We start from the raw sequence: 22,620 nt of genomic DNA on the forward strand, positions 1-22,620 counted from the left end.
GTACAGGGCGCAGTGACCCAACAACATGTGGATTATAGAAAAATCTTTTTAAGAGGGAGTAATATAGGTACATACGACAGACATTATAATACTATATTGCATTTTGGCTAATTAATAGCAATATTTTCAAAAATGGAAAGTCAGTATCCTAAATCCCAAATTAATCTCCTAAATAAGTGTCTCGATTTATCTTATTTTAGAACAGTGACATACACAATCAAATCTATAATCCCCAAAATTTAGAGTAAGGATAGGTATTCAGCAACTATTCCCACTTTCCTGACAATAAGTGTCCCTCTTTTCAAGATATACAACCCTTATCACTAAGTGGAATTACTGAGAAGAAAGGCCCTCTAAATTGTAAGGATAACTTTGAAAACAGGTCTTCGGATCCAGCAAGCAGGTACCATCAAACATCTACTACCAGATATGGAATGTCTCCATCGATGGGTACAGCCCTGTTGTCATAACCCCTCAGAAGATGTCAAATAAGCTGACGTTCTGTGCTCCTCTTGCCAACTAGCTATTGCTATGTAAGAGACTTTCCAATAGCTTGTAGCACTCTAAAGATTCAAGCAGTGGCCATATGTTATTGCAGATATTAGAGGCAATATTGGCCAGTTGATAGTTGGGGTCTATCCATTAAAGGTAATATTTCACAAGGCAGTCTCTTGTTTATAACAATAGTTGGTGAAATTCGAAAGGTTCAAAGTTTCATTTTGGGTTAGTAATCAAAAGTTCAGATGCTTATCAGAGCTTATCCAGGTTATCCAACCTCTGAAATTGCAAATTTAGCCTGACCGTATCCTGAAAACAGGCTTTGCTATCATGCAAAAGTTTGGGTGCTGACTACTTTAAGACAGTCTGTAGGTAGTGTAGGAATAACCTTTTTTAATATTGCAGAACTTCAGCTTCTGGCTAAAGACAGGCAGTATAGTCAACTGAAAACAGAAACAAAGTTTTATTTTACTACAGAGGTTCAAATTTAGTTGTCTTGGGAAAAGGTTTGGTTGAACTTGTATTTTTTGTGGGAGAAAATGAGTAAAATCCTGACTCCGTTATAGTCAATAGGCCTTCTGCCATTGACTTCAGTGGGGCAAGGATTTTATCCCAGTTTTTAATATGTCTTGGCTACTTTGTATTCTTGGACTTAATTTTTCTGCGCTTGATCCATGGAGAATTTGTTCCCTAATAGATGTTTGAAAACAGATTGCCAACTGAGTCATTTTGCTATATTCTTTCAAAGTGAAAGTTGTGTGAGAAGGTATTATAAGTCCTAATGATCTCTATCCATCCCCAAGTGAGTTGATTTTTTTAGTTTCCAGACAACAAATGCAAATGAGAGCTGGATCACTGGATTTTTTAAGTGCTGTACTGGCACAAGCTGATAACCAGTCTATGAGGTGATATATAATCCGTGGTATATGAGGTGGCATTTCTGTTGCATATTAACTTGGTTACATACTGTTTGTAAAGCTCTTTGAGACTGTAGGATGAAAAGTATATATCCTGCCCTTGGCTATATGTGGGTATACCAGTGGAGGAAATGGACATAAGGAGACTCCTCTTGTTTCTCAAAACAGCAGGACAGGATTGTAACCTTGTGTTCAAGAGACCACTAGATTGAGAGGCCAGCCAGCTCCTGATAGCCCTAAGTAGTTGCAAGGCCTATAAGGTATTTCCATATACGTCTGGCCCTGCTATCCTCATCTATTGTCCTTCTTTTGTGTGCCTTCTAGGAAGTAGGGCAGGATTTTGCCCAGACTGTGCATGAGCATCAAAATGCTCATTCTTAATAGATACTAAAATAAAATCAAGCATTGTGCTGTCTTTTGTTTGAGAGCAGAGGTCCAAATTCTGTTTTCCCTTAAGCTACTGTCAGTGGAATTACCTAGGATTTACATCAATACACATATCATAGGTGCTGGAACTGGGCTACTGAGGGTGCTGCAGCTCCCCCTGGCTTGAAGTGGTTTCCGTTATTCAGAGGATTGACAGTTTGGTTTAATGGCTCTCAGCACCCGCACTATACAAATTATTCCAGCACCCCTGCATCAATATAAATGAGAGCAGAATTTGTTCCAGTTTCTTGTGCTGGTGTATTAATATTGTACTACGTTGCTACAAATACTGCATTTTTAACATCCAGGTTTCATATAATTACAAAACATTCTCTCTCTTTATTTTTTAAATTTTTAATCCAGGACACAAAAATAGCTTCACTTGAACGCAATATAAGGGATCTCGAAGATGAAATACAGATGTTAAAGACAAACGGAGTTCTGAATATAGAGGACCGAGAAGAAGAGATCAAACAAATAGAAGTTTACAAGAGTCACTCAAAGTTCATGAAAAATAAGGTACAGTCTACTAATAAAATAGTTTAATGGTATTAAAATAATGTGAACAGAAGCTTTAACTGTACTCTTCAGTTTAAGCAGTCCTCTGTGAATTTGCTTATGGTAGATCTGCAGTACTTGGCACTGAAAGGAGTTGCTGCAGGAACCTTTTTTGGATTAAAAAAAGGCACTTGTAAGTATTGATTCAGGAGAGGTAGAGCGGAGGCTAATCTATCACACTTCAGTGGCAAAAACATTAATTAATTTACTACATTTCTCATGTTTTACTCTTCCTTATGTTTCTTTTTCTTTCCTACACATCTTATATATGATCTCTTCATTTTCTCTTCTTTCAGCTTTATAACTCCTGCTTTCACTCCCCAAAGTCTGCTTTATGACTTTATTGGTTTCCATTCTGACCTACAATATATTCATACCATTTAATTGTTAATTTTTTCATTACCTTGATAATGGTATTGTGGTTAGTATCACTATGCCATAAATGATGCTGAGTTGTTGTTTCCATTGTAAATGTGTTACATGTACAGTATTTTAAAATTCTAATAGTTTTAAAAAATTTAATTTTATAAGTCATGGAATCATAGCCTATCAGGGTTGGAAAGGACCTCAGGAGGTCATCTAGTCCAACCCCCTGCTCAAAGCAGGACCAATCCCCAACTAAATCATCCCAGCCAGGGCTTTGTCAAGCCTGACCTTAAAAGCCTCCAAGGAAGGAGATTCCACCACCTCCCTAGGTAATGCATTCCAGTGCTTCACCACCCTCCTAGTGAAAAAGTTTTTCCTAATATCTAACCTAAACCTCCCCCACTGCAACTTGAGACCATTGCTCCTTGTTCTGTTATCTGCTACCACTGAGATCTAGATCCTTCCTCTTTGGAACCCCCTTTCAGGTAGTTGAAACCAGCTATCAAATCCCCCCTCATTCTTCTCTTCTGCAGACTAAATAATCCCAGTCCCATCAGCCTCTCCTCATAAGTCATGTGCTCCAGCCCCCTAATCATTTTTGTTGCCCTCCGCTGGACTCTTTCCAATTTTTCCACATCCTTCTTGTAGTGTGGGGCCCAAAACTGGACACAGTACTCCAGAGGAGACCTCACCAATGCTGAATAGAGGGGAATGATCACATCCCTCGATCTGCTGGCAATGCTCCTACTTATACAGCCCAAAATGCCGTTAGCCTTCTCGGGAACAAGGGCACACTGTTGACTCATATCCAGCTTCTCATCCACTGTAACCCCTAGGTCCTTTTCTGCAGAACTGCTACTGCCTAGCCACTCAGTCCCTAGTTTGTAGCAGTGCATGGGATTCTTCCATCTTAAATGCAGGACTCTGCACTTGTCCTTGTTGACAGGTTTCAGAGTAACAGCCGTGTTAGTCTGTATTCGCAAAAAGAAAAGGAGTACTTGTGGCACCTTAGAGACTAACCAATTTATTTGAGCATGAGCTTTCGTGAGCTACAGCTCACTTCACTTCATTGTTGAGGGTGCAGTCCACGACATACTCCAGGTCATTAATGAAGATATTGAACAAAACTGGAATTGAATAATTCTGGTAGTTTGCACTTACACAGTGCCTTTAACTTAAGAATCTCGAAACATTTTACAAAGGTTGATACACATTATTATCCTCAATTTACAGATGTATATATAGAGAGAGACTAAATGAATTGGCTAAGGTCACACACCAGTTAGTAGTGAAGTTTGGAATAGAACCCCAGGGACCTACCTCCTAGACTCACTAAACAATACAGCCACTCAGTTATTTTAAAATAATCAAACTTAAGCTTGGCACCTAACTTGTGATTCCAGCTGCACGTTTTTACCACACTTAATTTACATTTGTTTGGCTGTGTTGTAGTTAAAGAGCAGTCCCAACATTTTATTTTTGTACTTTCGGATTACTTTTTCCGATTCTCTTTCCTCAACCAATTTAATTTTTTTAAATAGTTTTTTTAAAAATACAAACATTGATGAGTTTATTCCAAAATTTGTGTTTCTGATTATATTCTTCTTTGTTTATAAAGTAACAAGGTACTGATAGGGAGCTACCTTCTACAATACAGGTGTACGGTGATCAGATTTTTAAAGTGGAGAAACCAGGACAGCAGTGATGGGGTGGTGGTGGTGGTGGGGGGGGGGGCAGGGAATGAAACATTCACATAGATGAATCTTGGGAAGTGAGGAAAGAAGGCATTTTACCTATAAGTTCCTTTAAGATGAGAAGGAGCAGTGAGTGGGGAGGGGAATGCGGGACAGGAAGGATAGCTGGCTGACTATTTATAATGAACTTGAGACTGACCATAATAAACAGAGTAAAGCTGGTCAAAAGCATTGTAGCAATTTTGGTTGTGAAACTACATTTTTTTTCTTGATTTTTTTTTTTTTTTTGCATTCATTCCTCTGCATCCAACATCTATTTTTATGTGAAATTTTGTGGGGCTGATAATTTTTGGAAAAGCCCCTTTTGTGCTTACATGTGTAGCTAGGAATTTTGAAAAAGCTGCTGAAGGGGGCAGTGCTACATCTGCTTCTGCGGAACCCACATGATTTGGTGGAGAATCATAGAAATGTTGGACTGGAAATGACCTTGATAGGTCATCTAGTCCAGTCCCCTGCACTGAGACAGGCCTAACTATTATATAGACCATTCCTGAAAGATATTTATTTAACCTGTTCTTAAAACCTCCAGGGATGGAGATCCATAATCTCCCTAGGTAATTTGTTTCGGTTCTTAACCGCCTTGACAGTTAGGAAGTTTTTCTTAATGTCTAACGTAAATCTCCCTTGCTGCAACTTAAGTCCATTACTTCTTGTCCTGTCCTCACTGGTTAAGGAGAACTATTTATCACCCTCCTCTTTATAACAACCTTTTATGTATTTGAAGACTGTTATTTCCCTTCTCAGTCTTCTTTTCTCCAGCTTAAACAAACCCAGGTTTTTTTTTCAGTCTTTCGTTATAAGTCATATTTTCTAGACCTTTAATAATTTTTGTTGCTGTCTTCTGGACTTTCTCCAGTTTATCCACATCTCTCCCAAAATGTGGTGCTCAGAATTGGACACAGTATTCAAGTTGAGGCTTTATTAGTGCTGAGTAGAGTGGAAGAATTAATTCTCATGGCATGATTATTACAACACTGCTGCTAATATATCCCACAGTTATGGTGGGTTTTTTGCAACATTATTAAATTGACGACTCTCATCCACTATGATCCCCAGATCCTTTTCTGAAGTGCTCCTTCCTAGGCAGTCATTTCTCATTTTGTATTTGTGCAATTGATTATTCCATCCTGTTTATAGTACTTTGCATTTGTCCTTATTAAATTTCATCCTATTTATTTCAGACCATTTCTCCAGTTTGTCAAGATCGTTTTGAATTCTAATCCTGTCCTCCAAAGCACTTGCAACCCCTCCCAGCATGGTATTGTCCACAAACTTTATAAGTGTGCTTTCTATGACATTATCCAAATAATTTATGAAGATATTGAATAGAATCAGACCCAGGACATATCCCTGTGGGACCCCACTCAAAAGGCCCTTCCAGTTTGATTGTGAACCATTGATAACTACTTTCTGTTTGCGTTTTCAACCAGTTGTATACTCGCCTTATAGTAGGTTCATCTAGGCTATATTTTTCTAGTTTGTTCATGAGAAATTCATGAGACCGTGTCAAAAGCCTTACTGTAGTCAAGATACAGTAAAAGCTGTTTTATCCAGCATGTTTTGGGGATTAGAGGTGCTGATAAGTAAAAAATGCCAGTTAACAAAGAGGAAAGGAGTTTGGATGCGGGGGGGGTGAAGGGGGGGGTTCGGGTGCGGGAGTGGGTGTGGGCTCTGGGAGGGAGTTTGGGTGCAGGAGGGGATCTGAGGTATGGGAGGGGATGCGGGGTGCCGGATCCAGGGGGTGCTTACTTTGGGTGATTCCCCTCAAGCGGTGACCTGTCCCAGTTGCTCCTAGGCGGAGGTGCAGCAGGCGGCTCTGCACATGCCCCTGCCCTGCCCTGAGCACTGCCTCTGCAGCTTCCATTGGCTTCTAGACAAAGCATTTTACTCTCTGAGTCTTAGTTATACCGACCATAAAATGGAGACAATGAGAACAATTATCATTGTATGGTATTAAAGGTATTAGGATTTGCCAGCTCAGAAAATACCTTAATTTTAGAAAGTGTGGGATCTCCTGTATCTTCAGTATCCCATGCCACCTGCCATGTTTTAGCTAATGTCTTAGATTCTTCCCACTGGAGAAATGAAAGCTTATTGCCCTTTTGGCAGCTTACTTTATTTTTAAAGCGTTTTTTTTTTAGCACTTTTTATGTTCAATACAGTCTTTTAAAACTCATAAGTGGGGTTACCCTTAGTGAGATTACAGTACGCTTTCACATGTGGTTAACCTAGAAGTATGCAGTTCAGTGACTTACAATGTAATTACTACAATATCTCAGAAAATATATTGAAGCTTTTAAGGTATAAATAATGTCCAAAATCTTGTATATAAAGGGGGAGTTCCAGTGTTTTTGAGAGGAAGAGGTTCAATATATTTCTTTTCTCTAAAGAGCGGATGAATGAGAAGAAGACTGTTATACATACCATTGTTTCATCATGACCTTCAGATCAGTACTTGGATAAGTATGTCACATTCTGATGAAACACTGTACACCTTCTTTCACCAGCCCTGTCCTTCCTCTTACAACTGAGATTTGCAGAAAAAGATACTAGTTCTGCCATTCATCAGAGAACCTTTCACGGTGGAAAAAGTATTTATATGGCTGTCAGCAAGCAGATCTTATTATACCTGGTCTGTCGAACCTGAGATTGCTGATAAGAAGTTTTGATAAATATAAGTCCTGATTGATGCCAAGCGATAGAACAAGGCTCTTTTCATGGTTAGGTGTTAGAATTCTCTTTATACTATTATATTAAAGAATAGGTATTTAGTTTACATCTCTTCTTAATTTAAATCTAGAAAGGAAGGTGTATCAGCTGCATGAAGACCATTAGTGAACATTGCATTTGTACAGCATCAAGGTATTTTCTTCGTAAAGTCTAACACACTAATAATAAACACACACCTCCAAACTTCTCCAGTGAATGAGACGGTCAGGAATAGAGACAATTAGTGATCCTGGGGTACCATATATGGTATCTTCAATCTAGCAGAGAAAGGTAAAATACTATCTAATAGCTAGAAATTGAAGCTAGACAAATTCAGACTGGAAATAATGGTGTATATCATTAACAGTGAGGGTAATTAACCACTGGAACAGTTTGCCAAGGGTCATGTGGATTCTCCATCACTGGCCACTTTAAATGAAGTTTGGCTGGTTTTCTAAAAATATGCTCGAGAAATTATTTTGGGGAAGTCCTGGGGCTTGTGATGTGTTATAGAGGAGGTTAGACTAGATGATCACAATGGGTCCCTTCTGGACTTGGATCTAGAATCTATATCCAGACATCCAGGTAAATCTTCATTGTAGTCTTTATTTCTAACTCACACGGAAATTGTGGTCATTGTTTTACTTTGACTCCAATAGGGGGGCGTGAGTCCTCACTGGATCATGTCAACATTCTTCTTACATTCACCTTGATGTTTAATGGAGTGGGAATGCAACCACTTCAGCGAGGACAAAGAATTGTTTAAAGAAGTGCATAACTTTTTACAGAGAACCATACTGTACAAGAACCTTTTAACAACTGAATGTATCAGATAAAAATTGTGAGGTCTTGTTCTGTCCTGGATATTTCTTTTTAAGGGAGACGTCCCAGCTCTTGCATTCTTTTTCATTTTCATTTTCATTTTTGTTTTATTTTATTATAATTTTATTAAAGAGTTTGCCGCAGACACTGGTATCCTAACTTGGATCTGTTCTTTTGTGTTTGGGACCTGTAACACATTTTCTTGAACTCCTTACAGTGCACAGATCTTCAAACCGGAACTGCATGCTAATGAGCAGAGAGTTTCTGAGCAATGAGGAGCATATCTGTGATGAAAATGAAGCCATTTTCCTTGGCTGTTTATTTCTCAGAGTGTTGGTAGTGTCATGAACAAAGCTGTGAAAAGCTTCCAGTAGAGATTAGGTGTGTGTGATGTCCACCAGGGTCTAGTATAAAACATGTAATATAATTAGATTGGCCTCAGATCTAGGGTTCCTCCTTTATATTATGTACTCAGATTTTCCCAGTCTATATTTTGAGTACCTTTTTGTTTTAGTTTCCGCATTTTCTTACATGTGCTGGCAAAATAAATAAATGATGGGGAGGAGAGAAGAAGGTTTACTTTCAAGCTGAATTTTTTTTCTTTCTTGAGTAGTTTTGGGATACATGTTTTATGTTTCTCTTTACTTTTCCCAACATCTGTTTTTTTTCTACACTCCTTTTTCTTTCTTTTGCTAAATTAAGACTATAAAGGCTATTAGCTTTAGCTTTAGCTTCCTGTATAGATTAGGATTTTGTGCAATAGACAAAGGGTGACCAGCCAAATTCTCCAATCTAGTGGATACAAAATGTTCTGAAACCTGTGAAGAGAAAAAGAGAATAACCCTAAATGTGTAATTCAGAATTATGGCTGTGATATATTATTGTGTTTTGATTTTGAGGATATGGTTAAACATGACAAACTTTTATTTTCTGGGCTACCACTCCCTTCAGCTCTAGATTTAACCTCATCCCAAGTGGCCTTTGGGATTAAACTGAAAGGAGAGAATGGATAGGGCAATTCCAGCTCTTCTTTGATCACCTTCATAGCATTTAAACTTTGATTTAAAATAAAAATTTCTGGCCCTTTTGGTTGTGAGGAAAAACTTTTAAATGAAAACCAAGTGCCTGCCACAGTTAGCAGAGGGACAGACTGAAATAATATCTCTGAAAAGTTACTGCCCATTCAGCCCCATGCAGGCTAAAGTTATTTGGTAATTTAAATAGCTAATATTAAGTATCTCACAATAAAGTATTTGAGTAGCTAATTTGCTGGTCCACTGTTGTCACCCAGAAGTTTGAGAAGAAGAATACCTGTTATGTGATCTTATATTTAGGATTGTTCTTTATAATATATTCTCCAGTGCTTTGACCAATTTTAAATGTTTGAAATACTCAGTCTTTTCCATCCCAGGACACCTTCTTCCATTTAGCAATATGGGAAGGGCAGGGTAGCTGTGATCCTTCTGACACCTGTTAATGAGCATCAGGTTGAGAACCCCTGTCCTAAATGATGGGATTTCCACAACTTTTACAGTCTAATAGACTTACCATTTGGAATTTTTTCCCCAATTCTCTCCTTCTCCCCGCCCCACCCAACCTTTTCTTAATTATGACTTTTTCCTTCTGCTTTCCTGTTACTGGTGAGCTCCACATGAGTTGCCAGGGAAGGAAAATGGAGGGTGAAGGACATTAACTGTGTGGCAAGTGGAAGATGGTTAGAGTTCTATCACTCTGTTCTCCACCCCCTGGTTAAATTCCTCATCTACTGCTAGTTCTTACTGCCACGCTCATAACCTGGGCTCACCCCAGCCAATAGTAATGATAACTGTGGTCTTGTAGGGAGTATGGTGTTGCATTCAATCTATACATGCATGAAAGCTTTATGTTTCCTTTGTATAGAAACCATTCAAAAAGAATGGACAATTAACAAGCCCATCACAATATGTGGTGTACCTCATCCAGTGCATCAAATGCACCAACAACTACTATGTGGGTAAAACAAGAAAGTCACTCTACTCTCAAATGAACGCACACAGAAAAATGATAAATGACAAAAACATCCTATCAACGGTGAGTGAACACTTTTCACAAAACGATCACTCCATATCTGACCTCATCCTCAAAGGAGACCTGCATAACACCTTCAAAAGTTGATCCTGGGAGCTTAAATTCAAAACTGCTAGACATCAAAAATCATGGACTGAGTAGAGACACTGGATTTATGTCTCATTACAACAATCTATACCCCACTTACCCTCCTTTGTCCTGTAACTGCAAAAAATATTAATTGCTCACTTCACTGTGATGCTCTGATTACCTTTCCCAGACATAAAGAAGAGCTCTGTGGAGCTCGTAGGCTTGTCACTTTCACCACAGAGGTTGGTCCAATAAAAGACATTGCCTCACTCACTTCTTGTCTCTTATATCCTTGGACCAGCATGACTATAACAACACTGCAAACATAAACTTAATAGAAATTGTGGGTGCCGAGCATCTCAGGGTCAGAACCTTAATGCTTCTCTTGCCTCTCCAGAAGGTATCTGGGTTGCATCACAGGAGATTTATTCTCATCTCTCCAAACTCATGTGAGTATAAATTGGAGATTAATGATGTAAAACAATATTTTTTAATTTTGCAGATTGACCAATTGAAACAGGAACTTTCAAAGAAAGAATCAGAACTTCTCGCCTTACAAACTAAGCTTGAAACCCTTAGCAATCAGAATTCAGATTGCAAGCAACACATTGAAGTGCTTAAAGAGTCGCTTACTGCCAAAGAACAGAGAGCTGCCATACTTCAGACAGAGGTAAGTTATTTTCTCATCATACAATGCAATATAAGTGTTTAGTTAACAGAGTGTGTCAGGGTTAAAATGATGTATTAGTTACAAATCTTTGCAGAAGATATATTCTGGGCTTTTTTTCAATTTGTTAAAAATAGTGTAACAGCTTAGACCCTGCCATGTGCTAATACATTTAGCATATTTTCCTTATTACAGTATGTTAGCACTGATCCTGCAGTTCTTGAAAAGAACCTACTGACTTCAGTAGCAGTCCTGCATGTGTTAGCATTGCAAGATTGGACCCATGTATGGAATCCACAACATTAAGGGTGTGTAGCTGTAGCTGAGATTTCCCTTGTCTTTAGTGAAATATATTTCCACTAAATTCATTTCTTCTTAATATTTTCACTCCTAATTTCAAATTGTCTTGACATAGTTTGGGACCTCAGACCTGTTTCCTCAGACCTAATGCTCATTTTTGTGTCTTCTATTGTACATTTCAATTCTAAAGAGAGAGGGCGTTTATATGTTTTGAAGGGTGCATAAATATAGGAGGGGTGTAGGTTATTGGTGTGAAGTCTTTGTTCCTTAGAAAATTAGCTTTGATTTTCAAATGTGAATAGATTGTTAATCCTAATAGACCAGTATATTAGGGTTTTTTAATGTGTAGTGTCTAAAGTACAGAGCTTGAAAATATAGATATTTAAATATGCTTTACGCAGTTGAGATGGTTTTCAAATGTGATTAAATAAACCATTTCAGTGTTAAAAATGGTCTTCTCCACAAAAATGGTCTTCCTTTTCCATGTCTGTTTTTTACTGTGAAGGTATGAAACACAAAATAAGAATTAAATTTATATTTTAACTGTTTTATTTGTAAGTTTTGAATTGGTGTGCATTTTAAAAGAACATGAACAGTTAGACACTGCACTTATAAAAGGAAAATAAACTCTTTACATTCAGGAAAGTATACTAATTTAAATGGATTGGTTTCTTGCCTGATAGTTCAAAGTTTAATCCTAGGTAAAGGAATTCCAGGGGCCAAATATCACTTTAGTTCATCATATTCATGGAGAAAAGTTAGCTGACATTAATCTCTATTTTTAAAATATATATTCTGAGATTCTAGGTGTCTATTGAATTGCATGTCCCAGGATTCATCCTCTTACATGTTAATAAGGTACAAATAAAAATTTGAAATTGCAAATCTGCCTTCATCAGTCAAATAAAATAGAAGGAAACATAAATATAAAATCATGATGATAGAATAAGACTAAAAACATCCTGCTGCCTACCACTACTTCAGAAAGAGCCACAGATCCCAAAGGAGACTGAGGCAGTCTTCTGGTTCTGGGTGTAGCCAGCTACACCTCCCCTCCCCATCACCATCCCCACAGCATCTAGCAAATGCCTGCTCTGACTCATGTGTTCAGGACAATGATCCAGGAGTACCTTCTCCTTCCCCATTCCCCTGGTTTGGGGACTGACTGACCTGCTTTTATAATGTCTGAGACTCTTACAATAGACAATTGGATCTTAAGCACTGTCCAATAGGATTATGCCATACAGTTCCTCTCTATCCACCCTTCCCACGTTGCTTTTCAGGGACCCCTTTCCCGAAACACCACTCTCTTAGCAGGTTCAGTCTCTACTGGCCTTTGGGGCTGTAGAGGAGGGCCTCCTGAAGCACTGGGGACAGGGATTCTAGTCCCAGTATTTCCTGGTTCCCAAACCCTTGGGAGACATATCCTCAGCATCTGTAATCTTAACAAATATGTCTGATACATGAGATACCAGATGGTCACCCTGGCAACAATACTTCCTGCCTTAAACCACAATGACTGGTTTGTTGCCTGTACCTTCAGGATGCTTATTTTCATGTAGCAATTCTCTCAAACTGGTTTGCTGTGGTGGACCAACACTAGCCCTTTGGCCTGTTTTCTGCCCCTGGGGTCTTTATGAAATGGATGGTCACAGTAACAGTATACCTCAGGAAGAGGGGAATTCATATCTTCTGTTATCTGGATGATTGGTTACTGAGTGGCAAGTCAAGAAAGCATGTCCTTTGTCATATCTAGTTCACACTATGCCTACTCAATCATCTGTATCTCCTCCTAAACAGCGGGAGGTCAACTTTGGTTCCAACTCTAAGAATCAAGCTCATTGGGCCCTGATAGACTCTACGAATTCGAGAGCATTTCTGCTGACCAAATGATTCCAGGCAATCTGTCACTTATGTCTAGAGCTGAAGACCCAGCTTTCAACCACAGCCTGAGTATGCCTGAGGTATCTAGCCCATATGGTTGCATGCACACAGGTAGTCCAGTATGCCATGTGACTTTATCCTCTTGAAATGTGACTGAAGTCAGCCTATCGTCCATACTGTCATCCTTTAGACAGACTGGTGAGTCTTCCACTCCCAGTCCTGGATTTCTTGCAGTGGTGGATGGTTCAGGACTTGTGCCAGGGCATTCCCTTCACTTGGTCACCACCATCAGAACTATTGTCATCAATGGCTCCTTTAATAGTTTGGGGACTGCATCTGGGGTCACTGAAGGTTCAAGGCCTGTGGTCAGAATGTGAAACTTCTTTACATATCAATGTCCTGGAGCTTTATGCTATCTATGATTCTTGTCAGGCCTTTTAAGATCTCATCAGGGGCTCAGTGGTTTTCATGCTCACCAATAGTACCACTGTGATGTATTATATGAACAGGCAGTGGGGGAGCACACTCCAATGTGCTTTGTCAGGAGGCAATCAGGTTCTGGTAGTTTTGCACCAGGGAAAACATTACCCCCGTGGCTGATTGCTTGCCTGGGACCCACACTCATTGGGCAGATCACCTCAGCAGGAGTTTCTCCCTGAATCGCTAGTGATCTCTAAAGCCCAGCATCCTGCAGTCTGTCTTTGCACTCTGGGGCATGCTGACAATTGACCTGTTTGCTATGAGAGAAAACAAGAAATGCCAGTTGTTTTGTTCCCAAGGGGGGGTCTCAGTTCAGGCTTGTTGATTGATGCTTTTCACTTGAGCTGGGAACTGGCACTCTTATATGTCATTCCTCCAATTCTGATCATCTTCAGATTCGTTTTCCAGTGCAGTCGAGACAATATTGGTTTTCCAACCTCCTCACATTGTTGGTCCAACCTTCCATATCCCTTCCTTTTCATCCTGACCTCCTGACTCAATAGCCCAGTCAGGATTTTAACCCAGTGATCAGTTCCCTGCATCTCACAGAATGGATGCTGCATGGTTACATGAGGAGGAGGAATGATGCTCGGAGGCAGTCCAACAGGTCTAGCTTAACAGTGGGAAGCTCTCCACCAGGGTGGAAGTGGAAGTGGTTCTCAGTATGGTCATTAGCCTGGGGAGTTCAACCAACATGGGCTTGTATCCAGGACATCTTGGAGTACCTATTACACCTTCAGTCTTCTGGCCTTGTGATTAGTTCGCTGAGGATCCACCTGTGTCAATTTCAGCATTTCATCCACCTATCCATGGGAAGTTTGTGTTTTCAAACCCTATGGCAGTGAGGTTCGTGAAAGATGTCACTCATCTCCACCTATCCGGTTAAAGAGCCGGTTGCTTTAATATTATTTTAGTAGCTCTTACAGTATCTTTGTTTAAGCCTCTGGCAACTTCTTCTTATTCCCTTCTGTGTCAGAAAACTGCCTCACCAGTGGTGATAACATCTGCAAGGTACGTGTGCGAGTTCTATGCTTTGATGGCAGAGCTTCCTTACATGCAATTTTCCAAAGACAAAGAAACCATGTGTCCGCACTTCTAGTTTTTCTCATATGTGGAATCCAAGTTTCATTTGAACCACATAGATCTACCAATGTTTTTTCCTAAGCCACATTCAATCCCAGAGGAGCAGTGGCTCCACACTCTGGATGTTAGGTGATGTCTAATATTTTATCTTGACAGAACTGAACCTTTCCATTCCTCACCACGCCTGTTTGTTTCCTGTGGAGACCGAATGACAGGCCTTCACAGAGAGTCTCCAGGTGGATAACTTCCTGTATCATGACAGCATAGCCCAGGTTACACCTCCTCAAGGGGTACGAGCTCATTTCACAGAGCTCCGGTGATATCAGCGACATTTGTAAATGACATTGCTATATTGGACATTCGCAGGGTCACCACGTGGTCCTCTGTGCATATCTGTACAAACCACTGTGCCATTAAGGCTGCATCCAGATCAGATGCAAACTTTGGGAAAGCAGTCCTGTAATCCTGCTTTAAATAGTCTCCGAGCCCTATGTTCTGTGAGTACTGCTTGCAAGTCGCCCACATAGAATACGCAGCTGCATTTACTCAAAGAAGAAAAAATGGTTACCTAATTCTGTCACCCCTCCCCGCCATCTACTCTGCATCAGAGTCTGCACTTACAATATTTGGTGTGAAGGAGCTGAGAGGGTCAGGGGGGAGCCACCTTTATATGACCAGAGGAGGGGCTATGCCTGCAGGGCATGAGCATACCTCTACAGGTACTGCTAGGCAAAGTTATCCAGCTCCACTGCACAGGACACCCTGCCCCCCCATAGAACACATATCTGTATTACATCTCGAAGAACAACAGTTATAGGTAGTTAACCGTTTTATCACTGTCTTCTTTATTACATGTCCTTAACATATATGAAGACTGTTATCTGGTGTTTTCTCAGGACTAAACATGCCTGTTTTTAAATGTTTTTTAATGTTTCCTCATATGTCAGGTTTCTAATCCTTTTATCATTTTTATTTCTCTCCTCTGAATTCTCTCCAATTTGAGCACATCTTTCCTAAAGTGTGATGTCCAGAACTGGACACAATAATCCAGCTGAGGCCTCACCAGTACTGTGTAGAATGGGACAATTGCCTCCAATGTCTTTCCTATAATACTCATGTTAATACACCCCAGAATATTAGCCTTTTTTTTGTAACTGCATCACATTGACTCATATTCACTTTGTGATCCACTATAAACCCCAGATCCTTTTCAGCAGTGCTACCACCCATTTTGTGGGTATTCATTTGACTTTTCTTAAGTGAAGTACTTTGCATTTGGGTCTTTATTGAAATTCATCTTGTTGATTTCAGACCAAGTCTCCAACCTGTCAGGGTTCTTTTGCATTTTAATCCTGTCCTCCAGGATTAACTGTAACCCCTCACAGTTTGATGTAATCTGCAAATTTTATAGGTATACTCTCCACTCCATTATCAAAGTCATTAATGAAAATATTGAATAGAACCACACCCAGGAATGACCCCTGCAGTACTCCACTAGATAGGCCCTCCCAGTTTGACATTGGCCATTGAGTATGGTCTTTCAACTAGTTGTGCACCCACCTTATATTAAATGAAACTAGACTGCATTTCCCTAGTTTGCTTCTGACAATGTCATGTGGGACTATGACAAAAGCCTTATTAAAAGCAAGATATTTCCTATATACTGCTTCCCTCTATCCACTAGGGCCAGCATCTCTGCCAAAGAAGGAAATTATGTTGGTTTGGCATGATTTGTCTTGACAAACCCATGCTGGCTATTCCTTATAATGCTATTATCTTCTAGGTGCATACAAATTGGTTGTTTATTAATTTGTTCCAGTATCCTTCCAGATATCAAAGTTAGGCTGACTGGTCTGTAATTCCAGCATCCTTTGTTTCCCCCCTTTAAAGATATGTATTATATTTGCCCTTCTCCAGTCCTCTGGGACCTTGCCCATCCTCCATGAGTTCTCAAAGATAATTGCTAACAGCTCCAAGATTTTTTCAGCTAGTTCCTTAAATACCCTAGGAAGAATTTCATCAGGCCTTGCTGACTTGAATACATCTAACTTGCCTAAATATTCTCTAACCTGACCTTTCCCTGTTTTGGCTTATTTTTCTTCCCCATTGTTGTTAATATTAATTGTGTTGAGTATCTTGTCATCATGAACCTTTTTAGAACTCAGATTATAACTCCTTACCCTTACCCTTACCTTACCCTTTCTGATTTTGTCTGTACATGCTTATGCTGTTCTTCTGTACTCCTCTTTAGCAATTTATCCGTGTTTTCCACTTATTGTAGGATTTCTTTTTGATTTTCAGGTAATTAAAGAGCTCCTGATGGAACTGTATTGGCCTCTTACTGTTCTTCCTATAATTCTTTCACATCGCATAGTTTGCAGTGTGCCTTTTAATATTGTCTCCTTGGCAACTGCCAGCTCTCCTGAACTCCTTTCTTTCTTAGATTTTTCTTCCAATGGGACCTTAACTATCAGTCCTCTGAGTTTGTTAAAGTCTGATTTTTTTGAAGTCCATTGTTCTTATTCTGCTGCTCTCACGCCATCCTTTCCCTGGACTCCTGAAATCTATCATTTCACGATTACTTTCATCCTAATTGCCTATTCCTTCGTGGTGGTCAGAATCATGTCTAAATGGCAGTTCCCCTGGTTACTTCTTCCACTTTCTGAAACAAAGGGTTGTTCCTAATACATTCCAAGAATTTATTGGAAATTTTGTGTTTTGCTATATTACTGTTCCAGGAGCTACCTGGGTAATTAAAGTGCCTCATTATTATCTGGTCTTGAGTTTTGAATATTTCTGTTTGTTGTAAAAATGCCTCATCTACCTCCTCTTCCTGATTTGGAGGTCTCTATTAGTCTATCCTATCATTTCACCATTTTTATCTTTTCCCAGAGACTTTCAACTGGTCTGCCTCTCACCTCCTTCTGGATCTCAGAACAAGTGTAGTCTTCTTGGTGGATAATGCAACACCTCCTTCCTTTTTTATACTGCCTGTCCTTCCTGAAAAAATAGTACTCCTCTATACCAATATTCCCGTCATGAGACTTAGCCCACCACATCTCTGTGATGCCAATTAAGTCATAAATTAGCGTATGGACAGATACACCAGTTCTTCCTGTTTATTCACCATACTCCTTGTGTTTGTGTACAGACATCTAAGATGTTGAGCAGATTCCCCCGCTAATTTCCCTGCCATACTGATGGTGATGTATTCCAGTTAGTTCTCCACTGATTTGATTACCTAATTCTTCATTAGCCAATACACGTTAAGGGAAGTGCAGCATTTATTGTTATCATGTGGACTGTGGCAAAAAAGGGCTGACCGTTTCCTCTGAAACTGCAGTGGTACTTTGTGATGCATTGCTGGCATCAGGCATTATGACAGAGAAGACGTTTCTTTTACCCGTGCTTCCAGTCCCTTCTGGTCTCATTTGCTACACGACAATGGGCTCAAGCTTGAACATTTTACAGGAAGCAGTTTGAGTTAAAATTATCTCTAATTGTCTGATGTGCAAAGGATGTGATCCAATTGTTACACATCCATTTATTGTTAGCCTCTCAGGAAAACCAAAGGAAAGATGAATATTCAAATGATTGGATAGGTGGAATGGTACGGTGTGAGCTCTTCAGGGCAGAGAACATACCTGACTTTTATTATTGGCCATGTATATTTATGGTACTATATAAATGGTAATGAGATTTTGATCCAATAGTGTGAGATACTGTTAACTTTAAATGAGAAAAGGATCCATATAGCAGTAGATTTTGTGTACTACTGAAGAACAGGTGCTATATAATTCCTGCTGAATATCATCACTTCCCAGTGCTATCCGGATCTAATTCACCTCTGTGCCAGAAGACAAGACTTGATCTGTTTATGAATGAAGCAAGGCTTTAAGTTTGTTCTGTATTTGTGGAGATCTTGCACTTTTAAAACATTTTTCCTATGGCTTTTACTGGCACCCGGTGGGGAAGCCTGAATGTGCTGTAGGGGCTGGCTAAATCCATGCAGAGTGGACTTGAACTTGTCAATGACTTAATCACCAGAAATTGTGTTTTCATATATATATGTATACATTATATGTATGTGTGTGTGTATTTTTATATATGTTAACTTTAACTGTCTTTTTCTCCTCTCTGCTTTGCTAAGTAATAAATGATTATAACTAAACCTGAAACATGATGATCTAGTCTTCCACAAAGAAACCTGTTGACATTTTGAACAGTTTTGGTCACACTTTAATAATTAAATGACCTAATAAATTGATGAGGCTTTGAAGCACAGCAAGCTACTTTATATGCCCCATAGAAAAGCTTACTTCTTCTTTGAAGTAAGTAGTGTAGGCCTAATGATTTTATCATACTGCATCACAAGGAATTTTCTTTAGTTCTTTTCTCTCTTTAAGATCTCTTTGTGAAAGGAAATGGGGAAAGTTGCTTAATGATATCCACCTCTTAGAGGAAGCAATTTGGGTTTAAATTAGCTGTAATTGTTCATGTGCAAGAGATTTTTGGCCGCAGGGTTGAACACATTAAAGTGACTTATTTTTCCCTGGGAGATCAGATAGAAATGAGAACCTCTGTATATGTAATGGGTTAATAGGCGTTTTAGTCTTAATGCAGTGATATACATTTCAGCATACAGTAAAAGTCACAAAAAGAAAATGAGTTCCAATTCAAAACAAATATATGCAATGTACTTCAAGAAGATTGTAAATGAAATTCCTTGAAATTTGCTTACCAAATAATTTTCATCTACCTGGAAATTTAGAATGGGGAATACTTTTTAGTTGACTCTGTAATGTCTGTGTTTCTCTGGGATGCATACAATTATAGTGTATACATTTAAAATATTAATAATATTAAAATACTATTAATATTAATATTATTTATACATTTTAAAATATATTCTTTGTAACAGAATATTTAAATAACTTGTGTTAAAATTTTTATTCATTTATACTATATACATTGATTGTATACTCTTACCTAATGTGTATACGTTAGGTAATATTACAGAAATTCCATTTTCAGTTCCTTTGAAATATACTCAATGCTTCATAGTTTCTCATGCTTTATTGTAGATATATATTTTACTTTACTGGCAGGGCTGTTGCATTCTATTTGAATGATCTTGAGTCCCAGATGTGCTAAATACAGTCATATTTATTTTTGTACTGTAAAAACAGACTTTATCTGTTATCTAGAAATGAATTGTACTCCCTGTACTCAGTGAATTTCTAGAATACTAGGTGTATTAGGTACATAATAAAAATCAACAAGGTTTCATCAGATTCTCAACTTATTTTGGCACATAACATGCCATGTTAATGCTCATACACGAATATAATTTCTGTTGTCAATTTTATACAAAGGCATTCTTAATTTTTCATCAATCCTTTTTATTACATTGCACATATAGAATTCTATAAAGTCGTTCATAGCTATAGTAGTGCAAAAGCTAGACAGTGTAGAACTACCCTTCTAGAGAATCAATAATAATTACTGATTCCACTATATAGATAATTCAACATTAGTATTAATTAGGGATTAATTGATTAATCGCAGTTAATTCATGCGATTAACTAAAAAAAACTAACTGCGATTAAAAAAATTAATTGTAATTAATCGCACTTTTAAACAATAGAATACCAATTGAAATTTATTAAATATTTATGGATGTTTTTCTACATGTTCAAATATATTGATTTCTATTACATCACAGAATACAAAGTGTACAGTGCTTACTTTATATTATTATTTTTGATTTCAAATATTTGCACTGTAAAAATGATAAACAAAAGAAATAGTATTTTTCAATTCACCTCATACAAGTACTGTAGTACAATCTCTTTATTGTGAAAGTGTAACTAACAAATGTAATTTTTTTGTGTTACATAACTGCACTCAAAAACAAAGCAGTGTAAAACTTTCGAGCCTACAAGTCCATTCAGTCCTACTTCTTGTTCAGACAATTGCTAAGACAAATTTGTTTACATTTATGGGAGATACTGCTGCCTGCTTCTTATTTACAATGTTACCTGAAAGTGAGAACAGGCATTCGCATGGCATTTTTGTAGCTGGCGTTGCAATGTATTTACGTGCTAGATATGCTAAACATTCATATGCCCCTTCATGCTTTGGCCACCATTCCAGAGGACATGCTTCCATGCTGGTGATGCTCGTTAAAAAAATAATGCGTTAATTAAATTTGTGACTGAACTCCTTGGGGGGGAATTGTATGTCTCCTGTTCTGATTTGCCTGCATTCTGCCATATATTTCATGTTATAGGAGTTTCGGATGATGACCCAGCACATGTTCGTTTTAAGAACACTTTCACAGCAGATTTGACAAACGCAAAGAAGGTACCAATGTGAATTTCTAAAAATAGCTACAGCACTCGACCCAAGGTTTAAGAATCAGAAGTGTGGTCCAAAATCTGAGGGACGAGGTTTGGAGAATGCTTTCAGATGTCTTAAAAGAGCAACACTACAATGTGGAAACTACAGAACCCAAACCACCAAAAAAGAAAATCAAGCTTCTTCTGGTGGTATCTGACTCAGATGATGAAAATGAAAATGTGTCAGTCCACTCTGCTTTGGATTGTTATTGAGCAGAACCCGTCGTCAGCATGGACACATATATTCTGGAATGGTGGTTGAAGCATGAAGGGACATATGAATCTTTAGCGCATCTGTGATGCTGGTTACAACAGTGCCATGTGAAGACCTGTTCTCATTTTCAGGTGACATTGTAAACAAGATATGGGCAGCATTATCTTCTGCAAATTGTAACCAGACTTATTTGTCTGAGCAATTGGATGAAATAGGACTGAGTGGACTTGTAGGGTCTAAAGTTTTACATTGTTTTATTTTTGAATGCAGTTATTTTTCGAACATAATTCTACATTTGTAAGTTCAACTTTCATTATAAAGAGATTGCACAAAGGTACTTGTATTAGGTGAATTGAAATATACTATTTATATTCGTTTTTACAGTGTAAATAAAAATAAATATAAAGTGAGAATTGTAGAGTTTGTATTCTGTGTTGTAATTTGAAAATGTAGAAAACATTCAAAAATATTTAAATAAATGGTATTCTATTATTGTTTAACAGTGTGATTAATCACAATTAATTTTTTTAATCGATTGACAACCCTAGTATTAATACTCTACAGGTGTATAGTACCTTCCATATGTGCACGTTAAAGCACTTAACAAGCTTCACTGAACTATGCCTCACAACACTCATGCTAGGCAAGCTAAGATAGAGTTTGTGTTGAACAAGTGTCACACAGGCAGTTTTTGTTAGAGTCAGGAGTAGGGTGGTCAACTTTCTCATTTGTGAAAACTGGACACTGAGTGCCGGAACTTCCCCTGCTCTACCTCTTCCCCGAGGCCCCGCCCCTTGCTCCACTTCTTTCCTTTGAGGCCCCGACCCCTGCTTCTCTTCCCCCAGCTCGCTGCTCTCTCCACCACCCTCCCCCTGCCAGCTGAGTAGGGCTCTAGGAATTGAGGGGTGACTGGGGCAGGATGTTGGAGAGAGCCAGGCTCCAGGGGTGTGTAACTGGGGCCAGAAAGGGACAGGGAGAGCCAGGCATCAATGGTGAGGGGCGGTGACTGGGTCAGGGTAGGGGAGGGAGAGCCACACTGGGGTGGGGGGTGACTGGGGCAGGGTGGGGGAGGGAGAGCCATACTGGGGTGGGGCAGGGCAGGGAGAGCTGCACTTGGGAGGTGGGGGGAGCTGCTGGTACCTCTTTCGACTGGAGCTGTTCCTTCGTGCTCCACTGCTCCTCCAGGCTCCAGCAGCAGCTGCTGCTCTTTCTACCCCCCATTGATGGAGGCCAGTTACTGCAGTTAACTGGACTTTTAGTGTCTGATCCACAGTGCTGACCAGATACTGCCAGGTTCCCTTTTAGACTGGACACTTGGCAACTCCAGGAGTAGAACCCAGATCATCTGCCTCCCAACCAGTGCTTAAAAAAAAAAGGTGGCGGGAGGTTCTCATGGTCTTATAGT

At 39.1% G+C, this 22,620-nt stretch overlaps 1 protein-coding gene across 1 annotated transcript in view; it reads left to right on the forward strand.

Moving 5' to 3' along the window:
* ERC2 (ELKS/RAB6-interacting/CAST family member 2) overlaps nucleotides 1–22,620 on the forward strand; it is a 658,083-nt gene that overhangs the window by 255,346 nt on the left and 380,117 nt on the right. Inside the window, exons 11-12 of the mRNA XM_077822546.1 lie at nucleotides 2,205–2,360; nucleotides 10,689–10,856. Coding sequence (XP_077678672.1) covers nucleotides 2,205–2,360; nucleotides 10,689–10,856 — 324 coding nt within the window. The remainder of the gene's footprint in view (nucleotides 1–2,204; nucleotides 2,361–10,688; nucleotides 10,857–22,620) is intronic.

This window comes from Eretmochelys imbricata, chromosome 7 (genome assembly GCF_965152235.1).
Source record: "Eretmochelys imbricata isolate rEreImb1 chromosome 7, rEreImb1.hap1, whole genome shotgun sequence".
Taxonomy (NCBI): Eukaryota; Metazoa; Chordata; order Testudines; family Cheloniidae; genus Eretmochelys; species Eretmochelys imbricata.